The sequence below is a fragment of the Coregonus lavaretus genome (genome assembly GCF_964263955.1).
Source record: "Coregonus lavaretus genome assembly, contig: HAP1_SCAFFOLD_4460, whole genome shotgun sequence".
Taxonomy (NCBI): Eukaryota; Metazoa; Chordata; class Actinopteri; order Salmoniformes; family Salmonidae; genus Coregonus; species Coregonus lavaretus.
The window spans coordinates 1-23,228 of NW_028156584.1; the positions used below are offsets into that span (position 1 = coordinate 1).

General features: G+C 45.8%; 1 protein-coding gene across 1 annotated transcript; it reads right to left on the minus strand.

Moving 5' to 3' along the window:
* Positions 1 to 2,003: 2,003 nt before the first annotated feature.
* Positions 2,004 to 21,632, minus strand: LOC311126181 (tripartite motif-containing protein 16-like; the record flags this gene model as incomplete). Its single annotated transcript, XM_084200200.1, has 7 exons — positions 2,004 to 2,577; positions 2,814 to 2,873; positions 2,999 to 3,158; positions 3,309 to 3,542; positions 12,604 to 12,699; positions 13,125 to 13,571; positions 21,498 to 21,632. 7 exons carry the CDS (start codon positions 21,630 to 21,632, stop codon positions 2,063 to 2,065), a joined length of 1,647 nt encoding a protein of 548 aa, XP_084056326.1. The 3' UTR covers positions 2,004 to 2,062.
* Between the last annotated feature and the right edge of the window lie 1,596 nt (positions 21,633 to 23,228).

Consider the following 23,228-nt stretch of genomic DNA (forward strand, 5'->3'; position numbering starts at 1 on the left):
AGAGAGGCAGAGAGAGAGAGAGAGAGAGAGGCAGAGAGAGAGAGAGAGGCAGAGAGAGAGAGAGAGGCAGAGAGAGAGAGAGAGGCAGAGAGAGTGAGAGAGAGAGGAAGTGAGAGAGAGAGAGAGAGACAGAGACAGAGACAGAGAGAGAGGCAGAGAGAGAGTGAGAGAGAGAGGAAGTGAGAGAGAGAGAGAGACAGAGAAAGAGACCAGAGACAGAGAGAGAGAGAGAGAGAGCGAGAGAGAGAGAGAGAGAGAGAGAGAGAGAGAGAGAGAGAGAGACGGGACATCAGGTAAAGTTCTGGAGATGAGGGAATATGTGTGCAGAAAGAAACCCTCCAGTATGGTTAACCCCAGTTAGGCCCAGTATGGACTATCAATACAAGTGACCATTTAGAATGTGACCCAGTTCAATGGGTCTTAACAGAACTGGGGGATGTCAGCCATGAAGTTGTCTAAACACAACTGGAATATAATTTGTTTGTGATTCATTGTTAATGGATTTTCCATTAGGAACACAGGGGGAAAACCTAACACAACAACACACATAACACACAACCAATAAAAATAAAGGGGGAGGAAACCACTAAAGTCATTACCATATTGTCATTTTCTAATGACAGGGAGAAAACATGTAAAATCTAGAAGACTACTTTAGATCTGGTCAGAAGAAGCCTAGTGCACTACGTAGGGAACAGGGAGAGATTTGGGCCAGAGTCAGTAACTCCCCTGGGTATGAATTGTCTCTCTATCTTATCTGTCTTCTATATGATGTTCTCCTCTCCTCCTCTCTTCTCTCCTCTATTCACTCTATTCTATCATCCACACCACATGCCAGCTTCAACAAAATCCATTTACAAGTTAAAGACACACCTTGGAATAAATAGCAAAGGAAAACTACTACTAGATGGATTTTTTATTTCCCATCACCATGAATCATATTTAATAACTGAACAGTAGCAGACCTAACTTAATCTGTTCCTGACTCTGGGTAGTGGATTAAAAAGACCATCAATCTCCAATGATATTAAAGTACAATTCTGAACATTACTGATATACTGAGTGACAAGTCAAGATATCTGCTGTTTTTATTGTTTGGTTAATTTCACCACCTGCTGGACAGGTTTAATGTTGCTTGACTGAGCAGTACGGGAGAATAAAAGATGCCAAATTTAGGGCCGGTTTCCCGGACATCTCCATTGAACATGCTTTTTAGTCTAGGACTAGGCTTAATCTGTGTCCGGGAAACCGGCCCATATAGTTCAATTAGCAAGTAAGTAACACTACCTGTTCCATGATACTGAGGAAAATTACATTGAGACAGAGAACCAATTGAGAAAACATTTCAATGGCTCTGAATGACAACCAACATACATTAACAGCATACATCATGATTAATGTAAATGTAGCCAATTAAAACATTGCGTTTGATAAAAAAATACGTTATTAAGTTTTAATTAAATTCTGAAGATTAAATCAGTCAGACAAAAATAATTGTACAGAAAAACAGAGTATTATATCTGGGGACCATCACCACCAGCATGACTAGTATCTATGTGGACCCTACTACAGTTTAACCAGCTCAGCTATAGACTACACCAGCATGACTAGTATCTATGTGGACCCTACTACAGTTTAACCAGCTCAGCTATAGACTACACCAGCATGACTAGTATCTATGTGGACCCTACTACAGTTTAACCAGCTCAGCTATAGACTACATCAGCATGACTAGTATCTATGTGGACCCTACTACAGTTTAACCAGCTCAGCTATAGACTACATCAGCATGACTAGTATCTATGTGGACCCTACTACAGTTTAACCAGCTCAGCTATAGACTACACCAGCATGACTAGTATCTATGTGGACCCTACTACAGTTTAACCAGCTCAGCTATAGACTACACCAGCATGACTAGTATCTATGTGGACCCTACTACAGTTTAACCAGCTCAGCTATAGACTACACCAGCATGACTAGTATCTATGTGGACCCTACTACAGTTTAACCAGCTCAGCTATAGACTACACCAGCATGACTAGTATCTATGTGGACCCTACTACAGTTTAACCAGCTCAGCAGTACCATAATAGAGATTAAACCCAGGATAGAGGGGCTGAGTGAATGTGGTCTGGACTCTGTGGAGGAGGGTCATTGTGTCAGAGACGCTGTAGAAGGACAGAGTACCTGCCTTGTGATCCAGGTACACTCCTACTCTGGAGGACTGAGGGCCTGATACTTTAGTCCTAACATTATTGTGTCTGAACCAATAACCACCACTAGAGCACACTAAACTCCAGGACTTGTTATTCTCTCCAAATCCACCATCTGTCCCTGTTCTGCTGATGTCTTTATATGAGACTGCTGTATAAACCCACCCCCCACTCCACTCCACCTCCCAGTAACAGCGTCCAGACAGACCCTCTCTACACAGAACCTGGTAGTGGATTGTGAATCTGTCTGGATGAACAGGATATGGTTGGACTTGGCCTGTACGTTTCACCTTTCTGTTCCCTTCAGACAGAGAGAGGCGTGTGTGTGCTGAGTTTGGGTCCAGTGTGAGCTGACAGGAATCTGGGAGAAGAGCAGAGCAGAGACCAATGAGGGGAGTTAGAACAATAAGTGAAGTCAGATACTGTATCTACCCTGTCTTTGATTAGAGCACAGCAGAGATCAAATCAGAGAAATATGAGGAGTCAGATAGATACCCAGTCTTTGATTAGATCTACTATTGCTATATATTTCTAGAGGGATTGTTAGGAGTGTCAGTAAAAAGAGACTGTTAGTTACTTCAGAATAAAGAGACTCACATTGTAAGAACTGTTCTCTGGTCTTGGGCTCTGGAGGCAGTACAACATCCACTATATTCACTACAGACACACAAACACATTCACAGAGAGAGGGAATGTTATCATCACACCATATTCCACATGTATATGACTAGTAGGGAACTTTCAATGGTCTAAAGTTGATGTTCTTATTATTTTCAACACACCTGTAGTGGAGATCTTGGTCCATTCTCCTTTAAGGACGTCTTCTAGTTTCTCTCTCAGTTCAGACACAGTCTTACTCACATTTCCAAAGTACTGAAGAGGACGGACAACGATGCTGGGTAAGTCTGAAGATACACTGGTACCGGAGAGAGACTGATAACTCTGGGGGGAGAGAGAGAGAGGGAGAGAGAGAGAGAGAGAGAGAGAGAGAGGGAGAGAGAGGGAGAGAGAGAGAGGGAGAACAGAACCAAATTATTGAGAGTTTCACATTAAGTTAATTTCATATCACATGTATCAAGGCAGTTGAGTTACCTGGAGGAAATGGATGTGATCCTCTGTGTGTGAGAGCTGCTCCAGCTCAGTACTTCTCTTCCTCAGCTCAGCTATCTCCTGCTCCAGTTGCTCCAGGAGTCCTTCAGCTTGACTCACTTGAGCCTTCTCTTGGGCTCTGATCAGCTCCTTCACCTCAGAGCGCCTTCTCTCAATGGAGCGGATCAGCTCAGTAAAGATCTTATCACTGTCCTCCACTGCTGCCTGTGCATAGCGCTGTTAAGAGAGAGAGAGAGAGACTTGTCTTACTTTAATGAGCCATCCTCATTACACTAACACCCCCACTCCTAAAAGCACGTTGCGTGACACCACAACCTCTACACAATCACATTATCCAGTACCCAACACCACAGTACAATACACCAACCAGCACCACATTCCAACCGTCCATCCAACCCCTCCTCTCCAGCCGTACAGACAGCCCCCCTGAGCCCCCACACCTCCTGAAACATCTCCACACTGTTGATCATTTTGTACAACTCAAACTCAACCCTAAGGCGTCAACAGTAATGGCATTACCCTGGCAACACAGAAAAACATGATGAACAGTCTGTCATTGCAGAAAACGGACACCCCTCCCCAACTCCCAGGTTAACCCGAGCCAACCAGCTATTGGTGTCCAGGGCTCCATGTAATACCCTCCACTGGACAACCCCTGACGTTTCCAGCATTGGGAGCTTATAGAGCCCCTCCACCTATACCCTGCCATGCTCTCAGCCCCCACAACCCCCTGCCACTGATGCCCCTTCACTCCCACTAAGCTCAGAGTGTTAAAAGTCAGTAAGTCCTCCAGACTCTCCTGCCAGTCCCCAGTCTCTGCTGTCACTTGCAGTGGTGGAAACGGTGGTGGCCCCTCCTCAGGCTGCTCCAGCCCTCAGTACTGCAGCATAGAAATCAGAGACCCCTGCTGTATTGAGTCTCTCTGGCCGCATGATGAAGAGCTGCTGATCCAGCCCCAAACCACCAGCCCTCCTCAACAGAGCACATGCTGGTTCCCTCCAGCCCACCTCCGTACGGTACAGAATCCTCTGCGCTGCTTTGAGTCAGAACGCTGCCACCCTGCTCTCCAGGTCCACCAGGCCTTGTCCCCCCTCCTGGACAGGCAGGTACAGCACTGCCGCCTTCAGCCAGTGATGCCCAGACCGGAAAGAAATCACTGGCCAATTTATGCCATAGGGAGGATGCCGCCAAGTTGTTGATGATCAGAACCCTCCCTCTGTATGACACTTGGGAGAGGAGCCACCAAACGTCCTGGTACACAGTACGTTTGGTCCTTCTGTACAATAGAGTCCAGGTGGGACTTGAGTCTATTAACGAGGACCTTGGCAGACCTTATATTCCACACAGAGCAATGCCACAGGCCTCCAGTTCTTTATGTCGCTCAAATCCCCTTTTTTGGGCAGGAGAGTCAAAGCCTCCCGTCTACAGCTTAGCGACAGCTCCCCCACCCCGATGCACTCACGCAACACACGTCCTGTCCAATAATTCCCCAGAACTTTTTATAAAAATCCACAGGCAGACCGTCTGAGAGACAGCAGCTGAGAGTTTGTGTAAGGCCAGGGAAATGTCAATTTGATTTCTCTGTGACAGAGAGAGTTTGGAAAGGTCTGTGAGCAGAACCTGAGAACACCCAGGATCACAGAGTTCTGCCCTCTATAAATCAGAGTACAACTCCACAGCCGCGGCCTCATCTCCCCACAACAGAAGTTACCCACCCATCAGGCTCCCTCATCTCCCCCACAACAGAAGTTACCCACCCATCAGGCTCCCTCATCTCCCCACAACAGAAGTTACCCTCCCATCAGGCTCCCTCATCTCCCCACAACAGAAGTTACCCACCCATCAGGCTCCCTCATCTCCCCACAACAGAAGTTACCCACCCATCAGGCTCCCTCATCTCCCCCACAACAGAAGTTACCCACCCATCAGGCTCCCTCATCTCCCCCACAACAGAAGTTACCCACCCATCAGGCTCCCTCCTCTCCCCACAACAGAAGTTACCCACCCATCAGGCTCCCTCCTCTCCCCCACAACAGAAGTTACTCCCCCTTCTGCTGTCCCCACCTCTCCCAAAAGCCTTGGAAGCTTGAGCAAAAAGTGACATCTTGGAAGAGCTTTACATGGAATTTCCAATAGGAAACCTGCCTGGGCCCTGTTGAAACAGAGAACTGAGCCCTGTACTAGGTGCAGACACATTTTGGAAAGCAAAGACAAGAAATTGATTTTGGCTCTAACCACTAACAACCTACCCTTACACACCTCTTTTGCTACCCCTGCACTAAGATTTGTGCCATGGCTCAGCACCTGCGCCCCCTTCCACCAGACCCCCAATACACTTCATTAATCACATCACTGTGTGTCTCTTGCTAAAAAATCACGTTGAAATGTTTTTGTTTGACTTATTCCCCCAGTCTCTGCTGCCGTTCATGTTAAGGAAGTCTAACCGTGAAATCTCCATAAGAGGTGGGAGGGAAATCACCACAATCAGAAACCAGTAGAGAAGCCCATAAAGCCGCCATGCCAGAAAAAAAACATCTATTTAAGCAGATTCTGAAGACATGCCCTTAAGAACCCATGACCCATTTTCTCAGCCTATACCGCTTCCTGGGTGAGAGGACACTAAACCCCTCATTCTTCATGACGTGTTGTACTGACCTTACAAACATTCCAGGATCAATCAAATAAGACTCCAGGAGAACCTTCTTTTTCCCCTTTAGTCTCCATCAGGAACCTAGAAAGTTCTCTCAGCGTATATACTGGGCCCTCAGCCTGACTGTCTGTCAGCTCTGGATCCAATGAGCCGTCTGAAAACGAGACGCCTTGTCCTCCGCTCCCGCAGACTCACCTCCCCCCTCTTCCTCTTCCTCTTCCTCCTCCTCCATTGGCACGGTACCGTCCTCCTCCTCCCCAGTCTCTGCCCCCCTGCACTTCCCCCCTGATCAGAGCCTCTTCCTCAATGACAGGCAATATTTCCTGGGATGAGCCCACCAAGCCTTCGCCCACCGGAGTCTCTGTTACTACAGAAACCTGCCTCAGCTCATGTAGCCCAGCTGCAACCCTCCCCACCACCGCTTTCTCCACGGCCTGCGCACCACCACTTGGCCATTCACTACTACCGTGTAGCTCAGTTGGTAGAGCATGGCGCTTGCAACACCAGGGTTCTGGGTTCGTTTCCCAAGGGGGGACAGTATGAAAATGTATGCACTCACTAACTGTAAGTCGCTCTGGATAAGAGCATCTGCTAAATGACTAAAATGTAAAACATTTATTCTCCTCCCTCCTGGTACCCCTGCCATTTATTTTGCAATTCTGAGTAATCACTACTTTAGTAAGGATTAGTAAGGAAAAACACTTTATTCAGTACTACTGCAGTTGCTTAATAATTCCAATAGATGGCAGCATAAGACCATGAATGACATTTCAGAAGATTAGTTTAGTTCTCTCCCTGGATACACCACCACTCCACCTCACAGGAAAACTCCTGCCTGAGCTTTTTACTGTCCCTTTCCACACTGCTAATGCAAGAGGAAGGACTGAAAAAGCATTTAACACATTACTGTGAAGTAATATAATGATGATTCATGTTTATTATTACCTGTTTTTATGGTCATGTTTTGAAATTATACTTCATTACTATAATGATTATCAATAAGCCTAAACATTAATTCAGTCACCTCTGGTCGACAAAAACGTATTTTCCTAGTACATTAATTGTCAAATTCATCAACCAGCATCGAGCACTCTGCCTTCTCAGGCAAGCGAGGGGCATGTTGAGGTAAATATGCTAACCGCCAAGGTTGCATTATGTCATTTATTGGTGGGCTGGAAGATGCAGTGTTTTTTCTTTTCTATTCAGAGGCTATTTACTCCCAATATGAGATCATTTTCTATAGAAGGTTTTTATAATGTAATGTTTACTAGGGTTGAGGTTAGCGCATCTGAGTAGGGATTATTTGGGTTCAATACCTGTCCTACCTATCAATCATATTGCTGCTTGTAGCCTATAACTGATGATCCCCACACTAGAAACACCCAAAACTATCTGTGCTAGCAAACCCTGTGTTCCACCCCTCCCCTGTGTAACCTTGAGGTTTGTTAAGAAACAAACACTTGTCTACGAAAAGAGACAACATGTTTAACGGATTCCGCTTGGCACCCAGCCGAGAGCACACGGAAACCACTTGCAAATTTACCAAAACTAACCAACTACTTGGGGTCTGTTCGGAAGCAATAAACGGAGGCAGATTAGCCACCACAACTCTTATCGAAAGAGGCGACATCTGCACCAACACACCCCTCACAACAAGACAAACCTTTTTCATTAACACAACCACCGCCTTGTTCATTCTGGATGCAGAGTCCAGATGTTCCGCTCCAACCTGTTCGCCGACCATGAGCAAAACTTCCTCCACACCTTTCTCCGGAACGGACCCGAAGCGACAGCGTTTCTTCTCCACTCGGTTGAGGCCATCACGCCGCCCTAACAAACTACCCCTACTCCCCCCTCAAACTCTAAACGATAAATAGTGGAAACCAATAAACAAACCCTCCACCATGAGAAAATACATTCAGAAAATACGCAAGAACCAAAAGAAAAAAGAATAGTAGCCCTCCTCACGAACCACAAAGTCTCTCACACAACCAACTTCTTCTTCTATGATAAAATGGCGGTCCACAAACCAACGTTAAAGGTGCATGCCGCCACCTACTGTGCTGGAGTGTGTGGTCAATCACGGTTTCCAACATTTCTAAATCCTCCTACCTAACTCAGTACTTCTGAGAAAATAAAGAAGAGCCCTACTAACTTCTAATAGACCCTCCCCAATCCCCAAAATCCCTTCCAACCCCCCCCAACCCCGTCCAACCTCAATGACCCTACATTTCAATCTTTCCCTCTCTTCAACATACTTACAACAATATAACAACACATGCTCCACCGTTTCATCGACCATACACTCCAGACACAAACCATTCCCATGCTTGCCAACCAGATGTAATGACGAGATCAATGTACAATGTCCTAAGCACAATCTAGTAAACACCACCTCTTTCTTCCTAATCTGACTTTTGAATCTTGGTCTATCAAACTTTCTGTAAAACTGCAAACTATTCATATAAATGCCGGCCCTTGTGCTCAGAGTACCATCTCTTCTGCCACACATCTATCAAAATGGCTCTGATCTTACATTTGGCCTCACCTCTACCCAGTGCAACATTAAGATCAATGATATCTAGTTTCAAAGCTCTTTTAGCTAACTGGTCTACAATTTCATTCCCTTCCACACCCGAATGTGCTGGGACCCAGCAGAATCTCACTACTACACCCATTCTCTCAATTCTCCATAATAACATTAATACCTTTAGTTCAACTGAGTATACTGACAGTTCATCTGTTAGTCTTCTACATATCTGCACATCAAATTCAGGAACGTAAACGCTTGCTCCTGTGAGCCCACTATCTGGGTCCTTGGATCCATCTGTGAAAAGCGGTAAAAAAGCATAAAATCTTCTACCAATGTAATTGTCAACCAGTTTCACTATATCACTGACTTCTGACCAATCTTTCCTTTTCTCTACCAAGGTTAGATCAACAACAGGGTCTGGGAGTAACCATGGAGGAACATCCCCTATCACCACAGAAGGGCCAACCTCCAACTCCCTCAAACCACTCTCATCAGCAAGCTTTCCAACTGTCCAACCAAAACCACTGCCTTGTCTACTAATATATTCCCAACAGTCATCTAGAACAGTAGCAGTGGGATGCTCAACCTCACAGCCTTTCAACCCAATAAGATAATGACCATTTTTTACGCTGTAGTTCCAATGGCATCTCTCCTGCCTCCACCAGTAAGGCACATACAGATGTTGATTTAAATGCACCAGTACATATCCTTAAAGCTATATACTGTATTCTGTCCAGCTTCTGAAGCCAAGTTTTGCCTTGTTCGATAAACTATACACCCGTAATCAATTGTCGTCCTGATCAGAGCTCTATAAATATCCATCAACAATTGTCTGTCAGCACCCTATTCATAACCAGAGACCCACACAACCAACTACCATGAAAGTTAATGAATGAGAGAGACATGAACATCGTTACAATACTGTACATAGACATAATGTAACGGTTCTTCTTCTTTGGAGTTTAACGGCGGTTGGCATCCAATATATTGCATTACCGCCCCCAACTGGACTATAATATAAATCTATTATACTTTGTGACACAAAATGGGAAAATGGGAAATTATAATAATACAAAAAACACCCTTCCAACTAACCCTACACTCATTAAATACCCACTACCCCATTCCACTACTTTGACCCTATCTGCTCCTGCACCATGCCAACGGCCTGGGAGGACAGGAAAACACAACTCAACACACCCTGTAACTCTTCTGAAGTCTAATCTTGTATGCCCAAATAGTTCTCTGCAGCTGCCACCACAACATCTATTTTCTGTGATTTATGTTCCATTTCTGCTGTACAGTTGATAACCATTGCTATGAACTCTAAGAAGCTAACTTTACTAAAGCATATATCACTCGTTGGCCTATCCCTCTGTGCTGGCACAGATCTACCACTCACAGGGATCCTCTCAGGATCTCTCACCCTTGACCCATCCTCCTCTACTTTCTTCACTGTCTCAGCATACGACACCTTCTGCACTACTCTGACTCTAGCCACCTCAACCTGCCTCTCTCGCACCGGACACTTCCAATCCCCAGCAACATGGGCATCCCAACAGTTGACACACACAACTTTATCCACCGAAGCTACACAATCCTCTATCCCATGCCCTCCTGCACACTTCCCACATCTTGGAATCTCCCTCCTACAAACTGCTGCAACATGACCATAAACGTTGCACCTGAATCAGTGCAGTGGATTCGCCACAAAAGCTCTAACAGGATAACTGATATATCCTACCATGACTTTGTCGGGTAAAGACTCAAAACTCAAAAGGACAGACAGTGACTCCTATGTTTCATCACGCTCACCACCGGGTCTGCGTCGCACCAAACGGCGGGCATCACAAACACCAGGAATCTTCAACTTTAATTGCTCCACCTCCACACTTAACGCTACCCCAGAAATCACTCCTTTCAATGGTGTCCTGTTCCTAAGAGAAAAGCAAGAAACAGATCTTGACCCAAGTTGCATGACACGGAGCGCCCACTCCCTCTGGTCAGAAGAAACAGAAACAAATATCACAAGTCCACTTCAGGTAACCTTCACTCATTATATTGCACCCAACTCCTTTCCCACCCACCCTGAAACCAAAAATGTAACTCCTACTGGGCCAGATTCTTCTTTATCATGTCCATTGATGCCAGGCTCTGGTTATGAGCTCCTCACCACACCTTCTACCTCACTTAACTCTCCCTCATTCATTTCCATTTCACCTCCAGAACTCAGTCTGGCGAATAGCTCACTCCTTTTGCACTTGAATTATAACATTTGAAATGTCTATTCCTTTAAAACTTTTGTGAGTGAAATGATTGTTTATTTCACTTTAGTTTATTATCTATTTCACTTGCTTTGGCAATGTAAACATATATTTCCCATGCCAATAAAGCCCTTTGAATTGAATTGAATTGAATTGAGAAAGAGAGCGAGAGAGTGCCTTGCAAAAGTATTCATCCCCCTTGGCGTTGTTCCTATTTTGTTGCATTACAACCTGTAACTTAAATTGTTTTTTATTTGGATTTCATGAAATGGACATACACAAAATAGTCCAAATTGGTGAAGTGAAATGACAAAAATAACTTGTTTCAAAAAAATTCAAAAACATTAATAACGGAAAAGTGGTGCGTGCATATGCATTCACCCCCTTTGCTATGAAGCCCCTAAATAAGATCTGGTGCAACCAATTACCTTCAGAAGTGACATAATTAGTTAAATAAATTCATAAAAAATCCTACAATGTGATTTTCTGGATTTTTTTCTCTCATTTTATCTGTCATAGTTGACGTGTACCTATGATGAAAATTACAGGCCTCTCTCATCTTTTTAAGTGGGAGAACTTGCACAATTGGTGGCTGACTAAATACTTTTTTCCCCCACTGTACACCTGTTCTGAAAGGCCCAAGAGTCTGCAACACCACTAAGCAAGGGGCACCATCAAGCAAGTGGCACCATGAAGACCAAGGAGCTCTTCAAACAGGTCAGGGACAATGTTGTGGAGAAGTACAGATCAGGGTTGGGTTATAAAAAAAGATCAGAAACTTTCAACATCCCACGGAGCACCATTAAATCCATTATTAAAAAATTGAAAGAATATGGCACCACAACAAACCTGCCAAGAGAAGCCGCCCACCAAAACTCATGCACCAGGCAAGGAGGGCATTAATCAGAGAGGCAACAAAGAGACCAAAGATAACCCTGAAGGAGCTGCAAAGCTCCACAGCGGAGATTGGAGTATCTGTCCATAGGACCACTTTAAGCCATACACTCCACAGAGCTGGGCTTCATGGAAGAGTGGCCAGAAAAAAAGCCTTTGCTTAAAGAAATATAAGCAAACACGTTTGGTGTTTGCCAAAAGGCACGTTGGAGACTCCCCAAACATTTGGAAGAAGGTACTCTGGTCAGATGAGACAAAAATTGAGCTTTTTGGCCATCAAGGAAAACGCTCTGTCTGGCGCAAACCAAACACCTCTCATCACCCCGAGAACACCATTCATCGGCAGGGACTGGGAAACTGGTCAGAATTGAAGGAATGATGGATGGCGCTAAATACAGGGACATTCTGGAGGGAAACCTGTAAGTATTGACTTTGGGGGGGGGGGGGGGGGGGTGAATAGTTATGCACGCTCAAGTGTTGTGTTATTTTGTCTTATTTCTTGTTTGTTTCACAATAAAAAATATTTTGCATCTACAAAGTGGTAGGCATGTTGTGTAAATCAAATGATACAAACCCCCCAAAAAATCCATTTTAATTCCAGGTTGTAAGGCAAGAAAATAGGAAAAATGCCAAGGGGGAGAATACTTTCGCAAGCCGCTGTATGTATAGGGGACATGAGTCAGTCATGGTTACTTAAAGTTATGTGATGAGGTAGCCCTGCCTGCAACTTCAAAATCAGTGTCGGCCCACGGCCCAATGGGGAATGTCCTCTTGGTGTAATGATCAAGACCCAGGTTCATATCCCATCAGTTACATTAAGCAGTCTATTCTCTGAAAGGGGTCCAGGCATAGTGGGGTCAGTGGGATTGGAGAGGGGTCCTATCTCTCTCTCTGACTGGAGGAGACAGGTAAAATCCTCTGGTCAACAATACTCACCTTGAGAGACTTCACAGCTTTTTGGAGCTTCTTCAGGTCCTTCTCTCTCTCCTGGAATCTCTGCTGGACCTTCTGCTGACTCATCCCCAGCTGCCTCTGTGGAGAATCACTCTTCAATGAGCTATCAAGCTTTATTTGTCCAGTAGATCAATAGTATAGTAATGGGACATAGGGCCCATAGAGAGGAAGGTCTAAAATCTTGAGGTAGTCCCTTTACCATATGACATTTTCTATGTTGCTATGTTAATGATTATAGTTTTTATGGTAGGTGTACATGTATCAAGGGGTTGAAACTCAACTTTGGACTCATAACAGGGCATTCAGAATGATAATAGTGTTTGACTTTAGAAAATGGTGATACATTTGGAGCAAACTCAATATACACCAAAGTTTGTGTTCATATTTCTTCTGCTGTGGATATATTTCATTTGAATTATCTCATATTCAAACAGCCTCAGATCCTACTGTATCTTTAAGTCTTTGTTTATCAGACAGTCACCAACAAGTAGTTCTGGTCTTACCTGTTTCTCAGTCCTCTCTGCTGCAGCTGACACTGTATTATGGCCTTTATGTTCATCCATTGTACACAGATAACAGATACACTGCTGATCGGTACGACAGTAAACCTCCAGCAGTTTGTCATGATGAGAGCAGATCTTCTCCTGTAGTTGTGCGGTGGCTTTGACCAGCTTGTGCTTCTTGAAAGCAGGAGATTCATAGTGAGATTGGAGGTGAGTCTCACAGTAAGAGGCCAGACACACCAGACAGGACATGAGGGCTTTCTGCTTTCTGGTCCCAGTGCAGACATCACACGCCACATCTCCAGGTCCAGCATAGCACAGAGCAGGAGGGGGAGCAGCCTGGAGTCCTGTCTTCTTCAGTTTCTCCACCATCTCAGCCAAAATGGTATTTTTCCTCAGATTAGGCCTTGGAGTGAAGGTCTCTCTGCACTGAGGACAGCTATAGACCCCTTTCAGAACATCCTGATCCCAGCAGCCCTCAATACAGCGCCTACAGTAACTGTGTCCACAGGCAGTAGTGACCGGCTCCTTCAGTAGATCCAGACAGACAGAACAACAGAACTGGTCCTGGTCCAGCAGATCTCCGTGCTGAGCCATTTGGATGGTTGTTCACTCTCACACAGACAGACGACACAGAGACTCAGATCAGTTTCGTTTCCACATAAGTTAGTTTTTGGGAGGGCGAGGACTTTCTGGATCTGCCAGATAGGTGAGGTTAGAGGGAGGGAGGGAGGGAGGGATAGAGAGAGAACTGCGTTCAACATGGAGAGGGAGACAAATATTTTAGTTTCTAGGTTAGGGCCCTTCATTTGGAATAAATCTAACAAATATGAGTTGTTAGAATATATAAAGGGTAACAGTTCCTATGAAGTACATATTATAATTATTTTAATAAGCTTCATAATGCCTTATAATACACTTATGTGTTATAACACTGATTATAAGTGTCTATAATAATTAATAAGTGGTTGTAATGGGGGGGCTTGATATTGATACAATATACTGTAGTTTAAATGAATACTGTATGTATTGACTGATCATTGAGAATGAGGTAATACTTTACATTACAGTGTGGTTATTACTATTAGGCCTAGGGTCAGGGTTAGAGTTACTACATTCAGCAGTAACCCTAACCCTAGCCATATCTAGGACTAAAAACAGAAGATTTTTTTATAATCAGAGTTCTTTGTAATACTTCTTAGTCAGACAGAAACCCCCCACATATTATAGGTGGACGGGGTTATGAACATATCCAATGAATTGTTTTCTGCAACCAGATGAAATGAAACTGCCTTTCAGCAGGAAAAGCTTCTCTAATAATCCTAACCATTGCTGGGTGTCTTCAGAGACTGAGGTATAGAGACACACTGTCAAGTCAAATCATCTGGCTGTGCTTTCATGTCAAAACATTTATTATTTTCTATTCATAAAATTATATTGTATTATATTCTTTGATAATATATTATATCCATAGGCTCCACTCTGTATAGTGTTAATGATGACTGTTTGTTCTGTACATTGATTGAATGGTTAGGACTATCTCACTGTATTCACTGTTTAAATCACAAGAGACCAGGAGACCTAAAGGAAGCCTTCAGCACTGTATCCCTTCATCCAGTCATAGTAAACAACCTCTGTCTGTCTGTATGTATGTCTGTCTGTCTGTCTGTAAACACAGCCAACTTTTCTGCGGGGGTTGTTGTTGCTATCAGTGCTGCACAGCTATTTTCAGGTCTCTCCAGAGATGGTCGATCGGGTTCAACTCCAGGATCTGGCTGGACCACTCAAGGACATTCAGAAACTTGTCCCGAAGCCACTCTTGCGTCTTGGCTGTGTGCTTAGGGTTGTTGTCTTGTTGGAAGTTGAACCTTCGCCCCAGTCTGAGATCCTGAGCGCTCTAAAGCAGGTTTTCATCAAGGATCTCTCTGTACTTTGCTCTGTTCATTTTTCCCTCGATCCTGGCTATTCTCCCAGTCCGTGCCTCTGAAAAACATCCCCACAGCCTGATGCTGCCACCACCATGCTTCACCATAGGGATGGTGCCATGTTTTCTACAGACGTGACGCTTGGCATTCAGGCCAAAGAGTTCAATCTTGGTTTCATCAGACCAGAGAATCTTCTTTCTCATGGTCTGAGAGTACTTTAGGATGCTTTTGGCAAACTCCAAGCGGGCTGTCATGTGTCTTTTACTGAGGAGTGGCTTCCGTCTGGCCACTCTACCATAAAGGCCTAATTGGTGGAGTGCTGCAGAGGTGGTTGTCCTTCTGGAAGTTTATCCCATCTCCACCGAGGAACTCTGGAGCTCTGTCAGATTGACCATCGGGTTCTTGGTCACCTCCCTGACCAAGGCCCTTCTCCCCCGATGCTCAGTTTGGCCAGGCTGCCAGCTCTAGGAAGAGTCTTGGTGGTTACAAACTTCTTCCATTTAAGAATGATGGAGGCCATTGTGATCATGGGGACCTTCAATGTTGCAGAAATGTTTTGGGACCCTTCCCCAGATCTGTGCCTCAACACAATCCTGTCTCAGGGCTCTACGGACAATTCCTTCACCCTCATGGCTTGGTTTTTGCTCTGACATGCACTGTCAACTGTGGGACCTTATATAGACAGCTGTGTGTCTTTACAAATCATGTCCAATCAATTGAATTTACCACAGGTGGACTCCAATCAAGTTGTAGAAACATCTCAAGGATGATCAATGGAAACAGGATGCACCTGAGCTCAATTTTGAGTCTCATAGCAAAGGGTCTGGATAATTATGTAAATAAGGTATTTCTGTCTTGTATTTTCAATAAGTGTGTACAAATAAAAACCTGTTTTCGCTTTGTCATTATGTGGTATTGTGGGTAGAGTGATGAGGAAAATGTTTTATTTAATCAATTTTAGAATAAGGCTGTAACGTAATAAAATGTTGAAAAAGTCAAAGGGTCTGAATACTTTCCGAATGCACTGTATGGCAGCTAGAAATCAAAACTGGATGGTCTTCAGAGATAGATGGGAGGGGCTTCGGGTAGCTGAAGGCGGGGACTAAAAACAAACAAAAGATAACTAATGTAAAATGTAGTGTCTGTGAAATGTATGTAGTATGTACATTTATAAGCTGGAAGTGGAAGCCTAAGTATTTGTCACGATCGTCTGAAGGATTGGACCAATGCGCAGCGTTGCGAGTGAACATTTTTATTTTTATTTTTTTATTTCACCTTTATTTAACCAGGTAAGTCAGTTGAGAACAGGTTCTCATTTACAACTGCGACCTGGCCGAGACAAAGCAAAGTAGTGCAACAAAAAACAACACAGAGTTACATATGGGGTAAAAAAAAAACATAAAGTCAGAGATACAACAGAAAATATATATACAGTGTGTGCAAATGTAGCAAGTTATGGAGGTAAGGCAATAAATAGGCTATAGTGCAGAATAATTACAATAGTATTAACACTGGTGACTTTATTAATAAAGCAACCACGAAAAAACAACAAAAGACGATACGTGAAGTTCTAATACTGAATAAGACTAACAGCAACAAAGAAACAATAACCCACAACACAAAGGAAAAAACACACCGAATATAAATGGCTCCCAATCAGAGATAACGAGCCGACAGCTGACACTCGTTACCTCTGATTGGGAGTCATCGACCAATCACCAATACACAAACAAAATGAGACTCACCCATCCCCAACACCACCAAATGAAATACACCCAACACAAGAAAATGAACAACCCTGGCTCAATATAAACGTCCATAGAGCCAGAGTGTTACAGTACCCCCCCCTAAAGGTGCGAACTCCGGGCGCACCAACATCAGGACTAGGGGAGGGTCTGGGTGGGCGTCTGTCCATGGTGGCGGCTCTGGCCCCGGTCGTGATCCCCACCCCACCACAGTCACAACCTGCTTCGGTAGCCTCCTCCCAATGACCACCCTCCACCTAACCCCACCTGGACTAAGGGGCAACCCCGGACTAAGGGGCAGCATCGGCCTAAGGGGCAGCACCGGGATAAGGGGCAGCACCGGGATAAGGGGCAGCACCGGGACAAGGGGCAGCACCGGACTACGGGGCAGTACCGGACTAAAGGGCAGTACAGGACTAAGGGGCAGCACCGGGCTAAGGGGCAGTACCGGACTACGGGGCAGCACCGGGCTAAGGGGCGGCACCGGACTCAGGGGCAGCACCGGACTAAGGGGCAGCACCGGGCTATAAGGCAGCACCGGACTAAGGGGCAGCACCGGACTAAGGGGCAGTACCGGACTACGGGGCGGCACCGGACTCAGGGGCAGCACCTGACTAGATGGCGGATCCTGGCTGGCTGGCTCTGGCGGATCCTGGCGGGACGGCTCTGGCGGATCCTGGCGGGACGTCTCTGGCGGATCCTGGCGGGACGGCTCTGGTGGATCCAGGCTGGACGGCTCTGGCGGATCCTGGCGGGACGGCCCTGGCGGATCCTGGCTGGACGGCTCTGGCGGATCCTGGCTGGACGGCTCTGGCGGATCCTGGCTGGACGGCTCTGGCGGATCCTGGCTGGATGGCTCTGGCGGATCCTGGCTGGACGGCTCTGGCGGATCCTGGCGGGACGTCTCTGGCGGATCCTGGCGGGACGGCTCTGGCGGATCCAGGCTGGACGGCTCTGGCGGATCCTGGCGGGACGGCTCTGGCGGATCCTGGCTGGACGGCTCTGGCGGATCCTGGCTGGACGGCTCTGGCGGATCCTGGCTGGACGGCTCTGACGGATCCTGGCTGGACGGCTCTGGCGGATCCTGGCTGGACGGCTCTGGCTGCTCATGGCTGGCTGACGGATCTGGCTGCTCATGGCTGGCTGACGGATCTGGCTGCTCATGGCTGACTGACGGATCTGGCTGCTCATGGCTGGCTGACGGGTCTGGCTGCTCATGGCTGGCTGACGGATCTGGCTGCTCATGGCTGGCTGACGGATCTGGCTGCTCATGGCTGGCTGACGGACCTGGCTGCTCATGGCTGGCTGACGGGTCTGGCTGCTCATGGCTGGCTGACGGATCTGGCTGCTCGTGGCTGGCTGACGGGTCTGGCTGCTCATGGCTGGCTGACGGATCTGGCTGCTCATGGCTGGCTGACGGGTCTGGCTGCTCATGGCTGGCTGACGGATCTGGCTGCTCATGGCTGGCTGACGGGTCTGGCTGCTCATGGCTGGCTGACGGATCTGGCTGCTCATGGCTGGCTGACGGGTCTGGCTGCTCATGGCTGGCTGACGGGTCTGGCTGCTCATGGCTGGTTGACAGATCTGGCTGCTCATGGCTGGCTGATGGTGCTGGCTGGGAGGCTGGCGGTGGAGGCGGACCCCAGCCTCGGATTGCAGTCATCACCTCCAGCAGGACGGCTCCCATCTGCAGGATCTGCTCTTTCTGGTTCCGAACCTGAGCTTCCAGTCTAGTATGGGCTGCGTCGGCTCCTGCTGATTCCATAGCAGGTGTATGATTCTGTCTGGCGGAAGGCTCTAGCGGCTCCTGTCTGGCGGAAGGCACTAGTGGCTCCGATCTGGCGGACGGCTCTGAAGGCTCATGGCAGACGGACGGCTTTGCAGGCTCAGTACAGACGGACGGCTTATGCAGCGCTTGACAGACGGGCAGTTCAGGCGCCGTTGGGCAGACGGCAGACTCTGGCCGACTGGTGACGCACCCCGTAGGATTCGTGCGTGGAGCAGGAACAGGCCGGGCCGGGCTGGCGACGCACATCGTGGACCTGGTGCGTGGAGTAGGAACAGACCGGTACGTACCGGGAACACCCACCACTGGCCTTAACTGGGGATCAAGAACGGACCGGACCAGACTGGGAACACACTTCAGTCTCTCATGCCGTGCCACAACAACTTCCCTCCTTCCACTCGCCAATGGCTCCCGTAATCCGAATGCCTTCTCTCCAGCTCTACCTGTGGCAGCCTCCTGCTGCCCAGGCGCCCAAGCCATGTGCCCCCCCCCAAAAAAATTTTGGGGAGTAACCACGGGCTTCCAGCCTCGACTCCGCGCTGCCTCCTCGTACCACCTCCTCTCGGCTGCAGCCGCCTCCAACTCTTCACGAGGGCGGTGATATTCCTCCATTTGTGGCCAAGGACCCTTTCCAGCCCGTATCTCCTCCCATGTCCATGAATCCGTTGGAGGTAGGTCCTGTTGCCGCTTGTTACGCTGCTTGGTCCTCTTTTGGTGGGTTATTCTGTCACGATCGTCTGAAGGATTGGACCAATGCGCAGCGTTGCGAGTGAACATGATGACTTTATTAATAAAGCAACCACGAAAAAACAACAAAAGACGATACGTGAAGTTCTAATACTGAATAAGACTAACAGCAACAAAGAAACAATAACCCACAACACAAAGGAAAAAACACACCGAATATAAATGGCTCCCAATCAGAGATAACGAGCCGACAGCTGACACTCGTTACCTCTGATTGGGAGTCATCGACCAATCACCAATACACAAACAAAATGAGACTCACCCATCCCCAACACCACCAAATGAAATACACCCAACACAAGAAAATGAACAACCCTGGCTCAATATAAACGTCCATAGAGCCAGAGTGTTACAGTATTGTTTGTCCATTAGTTTAGGAGGGGTGGTAGGGTTAGGGGGAAATAATAAAGAAGGAAAATATATTTAAAATAATATTTACAAAACATATATATGGGGGATTGGAAATGATGCAGACAATTCCACAGATAGAAGCCCCAATATATCTGCAATGTTAAAGCTGGTCCTATAGCTGTGGCTTTGACCAGCTGGTGCTTCTTCAAAGCAGGAGATTCATAGTGAGATTGGAGGTGAGTCTCACAGTAAGAGGCCAGACACACCAGACAGGACATGAGGGCTTTCTGCTTTCTGGTCCCAGTGCAGAAATCACACACCACATCTCCAGGTCCAGCATAGCACAGAGCAGGAGGGGGAGCAGCCTGGAGTCCTGTCTTCTTCAGTTTCTCCACCAACTCAGCCAACATGTTATTTTTCCTCAGATTAGGCCTTGGAGTGAAGGTCTGTCTGGACTGAGGATGTCACACCCCACATCTAAAGGTCCAGCATGACAGTGAGCAGGAGGAGCAGCTTGGAGTCCTGTCTTCTTCAGTTTCTCCACCACTTAGGCGAGCACAGCACTCCTGTTCAGAATAGGTCTTGGGGTGAAGGTATGTCTGCACTGCACTCAATCTGGTTTATTTAGTACCCCAGCGCAGGTTAAGTAGTGGAAAGAACATGTTGGGTTATTTTGACCCAGACAGTTTGGTTGCGTGAATAACCCAATATGTTGGGTTGTTAGTATTAACAGAACACGGGTTAATTTAAAAATCAGTTGGGTATGTTTTACTCTCATGCTTGGTTGACCTAGCAACTGGGTCTGTTTTAATGTCATGCTTGGTTGACCTAGCAACTGGGTCTGTTTTAATGTCATGCTCGGTTGACCTAGCAACTGGGTCTGTTCTAATGTCATGCTTGGTTGACCTAGCAACTGGGTCTGTTTTAATGTCATGCTTGGTTGACCTAGTAACTGGGTCTGTTTTAATGTCATGCTTGGTTGACCTAGCAACTGGGTCTGTTTTAATGTCATGCTTGGTTGACCTAGCAACTGGGTCTGTTTTAATGTCATGCTCGGTTGACCTAGCAACTGGGTCTGTTCTAATGTCATGATTGGTTGACCTAGCAACTGGGTCTGTTTTAATGTCATGCTTGGTTGACCTAGCAACTGGGTCTGTTTTAATGTCATGCTCGGTTGACCTAGCAACTGGGTCTGTTTTAATGTCATGCTCGGTTGACCTAGCAACTGGGTCTGTTTTAATGTCATACTCGGTTGACCTAGCAACTGGGTATGTTTTAATGTCATGCTCGGTTGACCTAGCAACTTGGTCTGTTTTAATGTCATCCTTACTGTAGGTTATTTTAAGGCGTTTACATACTGTAAACTCAATGTTTCCTTATTAAATTCTTCTATAATATGTAGAGCATTTATTACATTTTATAATAAGGTATACCAATGTATCATAGCCCAACAATGAGACATACGTGGACTTTTAGGAAACTCTATAAGCATCATTGAAGCTACAAAAATGTCAATGTTCAACCTTAACATGTGCTAACTACGCAACAGACCAGATGAACAGGAATTATATTTACTCTCATGGGTGGCTAAAAATAACTATCTGAAAGCCACACCCCTACTAAACTATGCCTACAGTCTTCTGATCTGACCTGATGGGTCATATCTCAATAACCAAGCAACAATAACCCAACACCCAGCATCCATAACCCAGCAGTTTTTAAAGAAAACAACCCAACTAAGTGACCCAACGCCTGCAACCCAACATTTGGGTCAACCAAACAACCCAGTATTGTTTAGAGTGTGGGGACAGGTGTAGACCCCTTTCAGATCATCCTGATCCCAGCTTTCTTTAATACAGCCCATACAGTAGCTGTGTCCACAGGCAGTAGTCACCGGATCCTTCAGTGGATCCAGACAGACGGAGCAACAGAACAGTTCCTGATTCTCTGCCATTTTAGTGCTTTCACCTGAAGGTTGAGCAACAGGGTGTCAAAAATGACTTTCTGTTTCATGGAACTCTACACCAGAGGACAGGGAGTGGCTTCCTCTTGACTGTGTACTCTGTATCTACAGGTTTTTGGGGGATGGAAGTCAAGCTAAGAAGATGACGTTGCATACAGCTGTGTCCACAGGGAATAATAACTGGATCCTTTGGTAGATCCAGACAGCAGAGTGGATATTTTAAAAGGGCCTCTGCAATGTCCATACAACAAACTGCACAGCAGAGTATCAGAGATAACTTTAATTTCTTTGAAAGTCTGAGTGGTGGGGGAGGCCTTTTAGATCTGTTTGGAGACGTTAGTCCTGGATGGATGCACTGAGGTATATAGGGATGGAAGCCATAGTGACGTGTAACCAAATATAAGGTTGTGGTAAAACATTACATCGTTTTAAAGGTTCCATAAATGTACAGTGACCTATTCAGAAGCCACAGTGGTGAATGATGAATATGTCAAATCAAAAGTTCTCTTTCATTTTCAGTCATGTAAAATGATCATAAATTGTAAAGAAACATGTGGATGCAGTGGGGTGCAAATACCTCTGTAGAATTAATTAAGTGAGAAATGGCGGTGGAAACGGCTTTATGCACAAATATTTATATAATAACCATCATATTGAAGTAAACTTGGAGTCACACGATGATATGTGGTGTGGTCCTCCCACTACGACTCAGGAAACCATGCAGTTTATTAAGCTACAGATGAAATAAGTTATGCTGAACTTCACAGGGTGGTGAAAGTTCACAGTGAAGAGCTTGATGCTCCTTTCCAATAAATATCGAGGGTCTTTTAGTCCATAATAATGTCATCATGTAGGTAGCCTGTCCAGAGTGGGCACGTTCACTATATAATGCCCCCAAAACATATGACAAAACCATCAGTAGAGTTGAAAATGTGATGGATACCCATTTAACAGAACGTTTTTAACCGGTTTTTGTATTTTCCCAAAAATATATTTGTATGTGCATTACATCATCATGCACAGCCATTTATCCTCAACAAGTCAATTTGATGGAAACATCTCTGCTGGTAAAATTCACGTTTTTATGATGATTTTACAATATTCACATGAAAATCTGTCACCAGTCGAATGGAAACAGATTTTCATGCGAATTTTCAAAAAGCTGCATAAAAACAATATCCTCATCTATAACTGGGTCTGTTTTAATGTCATGCTTGGTTGACCTAGCAACTGGGTCTGTTTTAATGTCATGCTTGGTTGACCTAGCAACTGGGTCTGTTTTAATGTCATGCTTGGTTGACCTAGCAACTGGGTCTGTTTTAATGTCATGCTTGGTTGACCTAGCAACTGGGTCTGTTTTAATGTCATGCTTGGTTGGCCTAGCAACTGGGTCTGTTTTAATGTCATGCTTGGTTGACCTAGCAACTGGGTCTGTTTTAATGTCATCCTTACTGTAGGTTATTTAAGGCGTTTACATACTGTAAACTCAATTTTTCCTTATTAAATTCTTCTATAATATGTAGAGTATTTATTACATATTATAATAAGGTATACCACTGTATCATAGCCCAACAATGAGACATACAT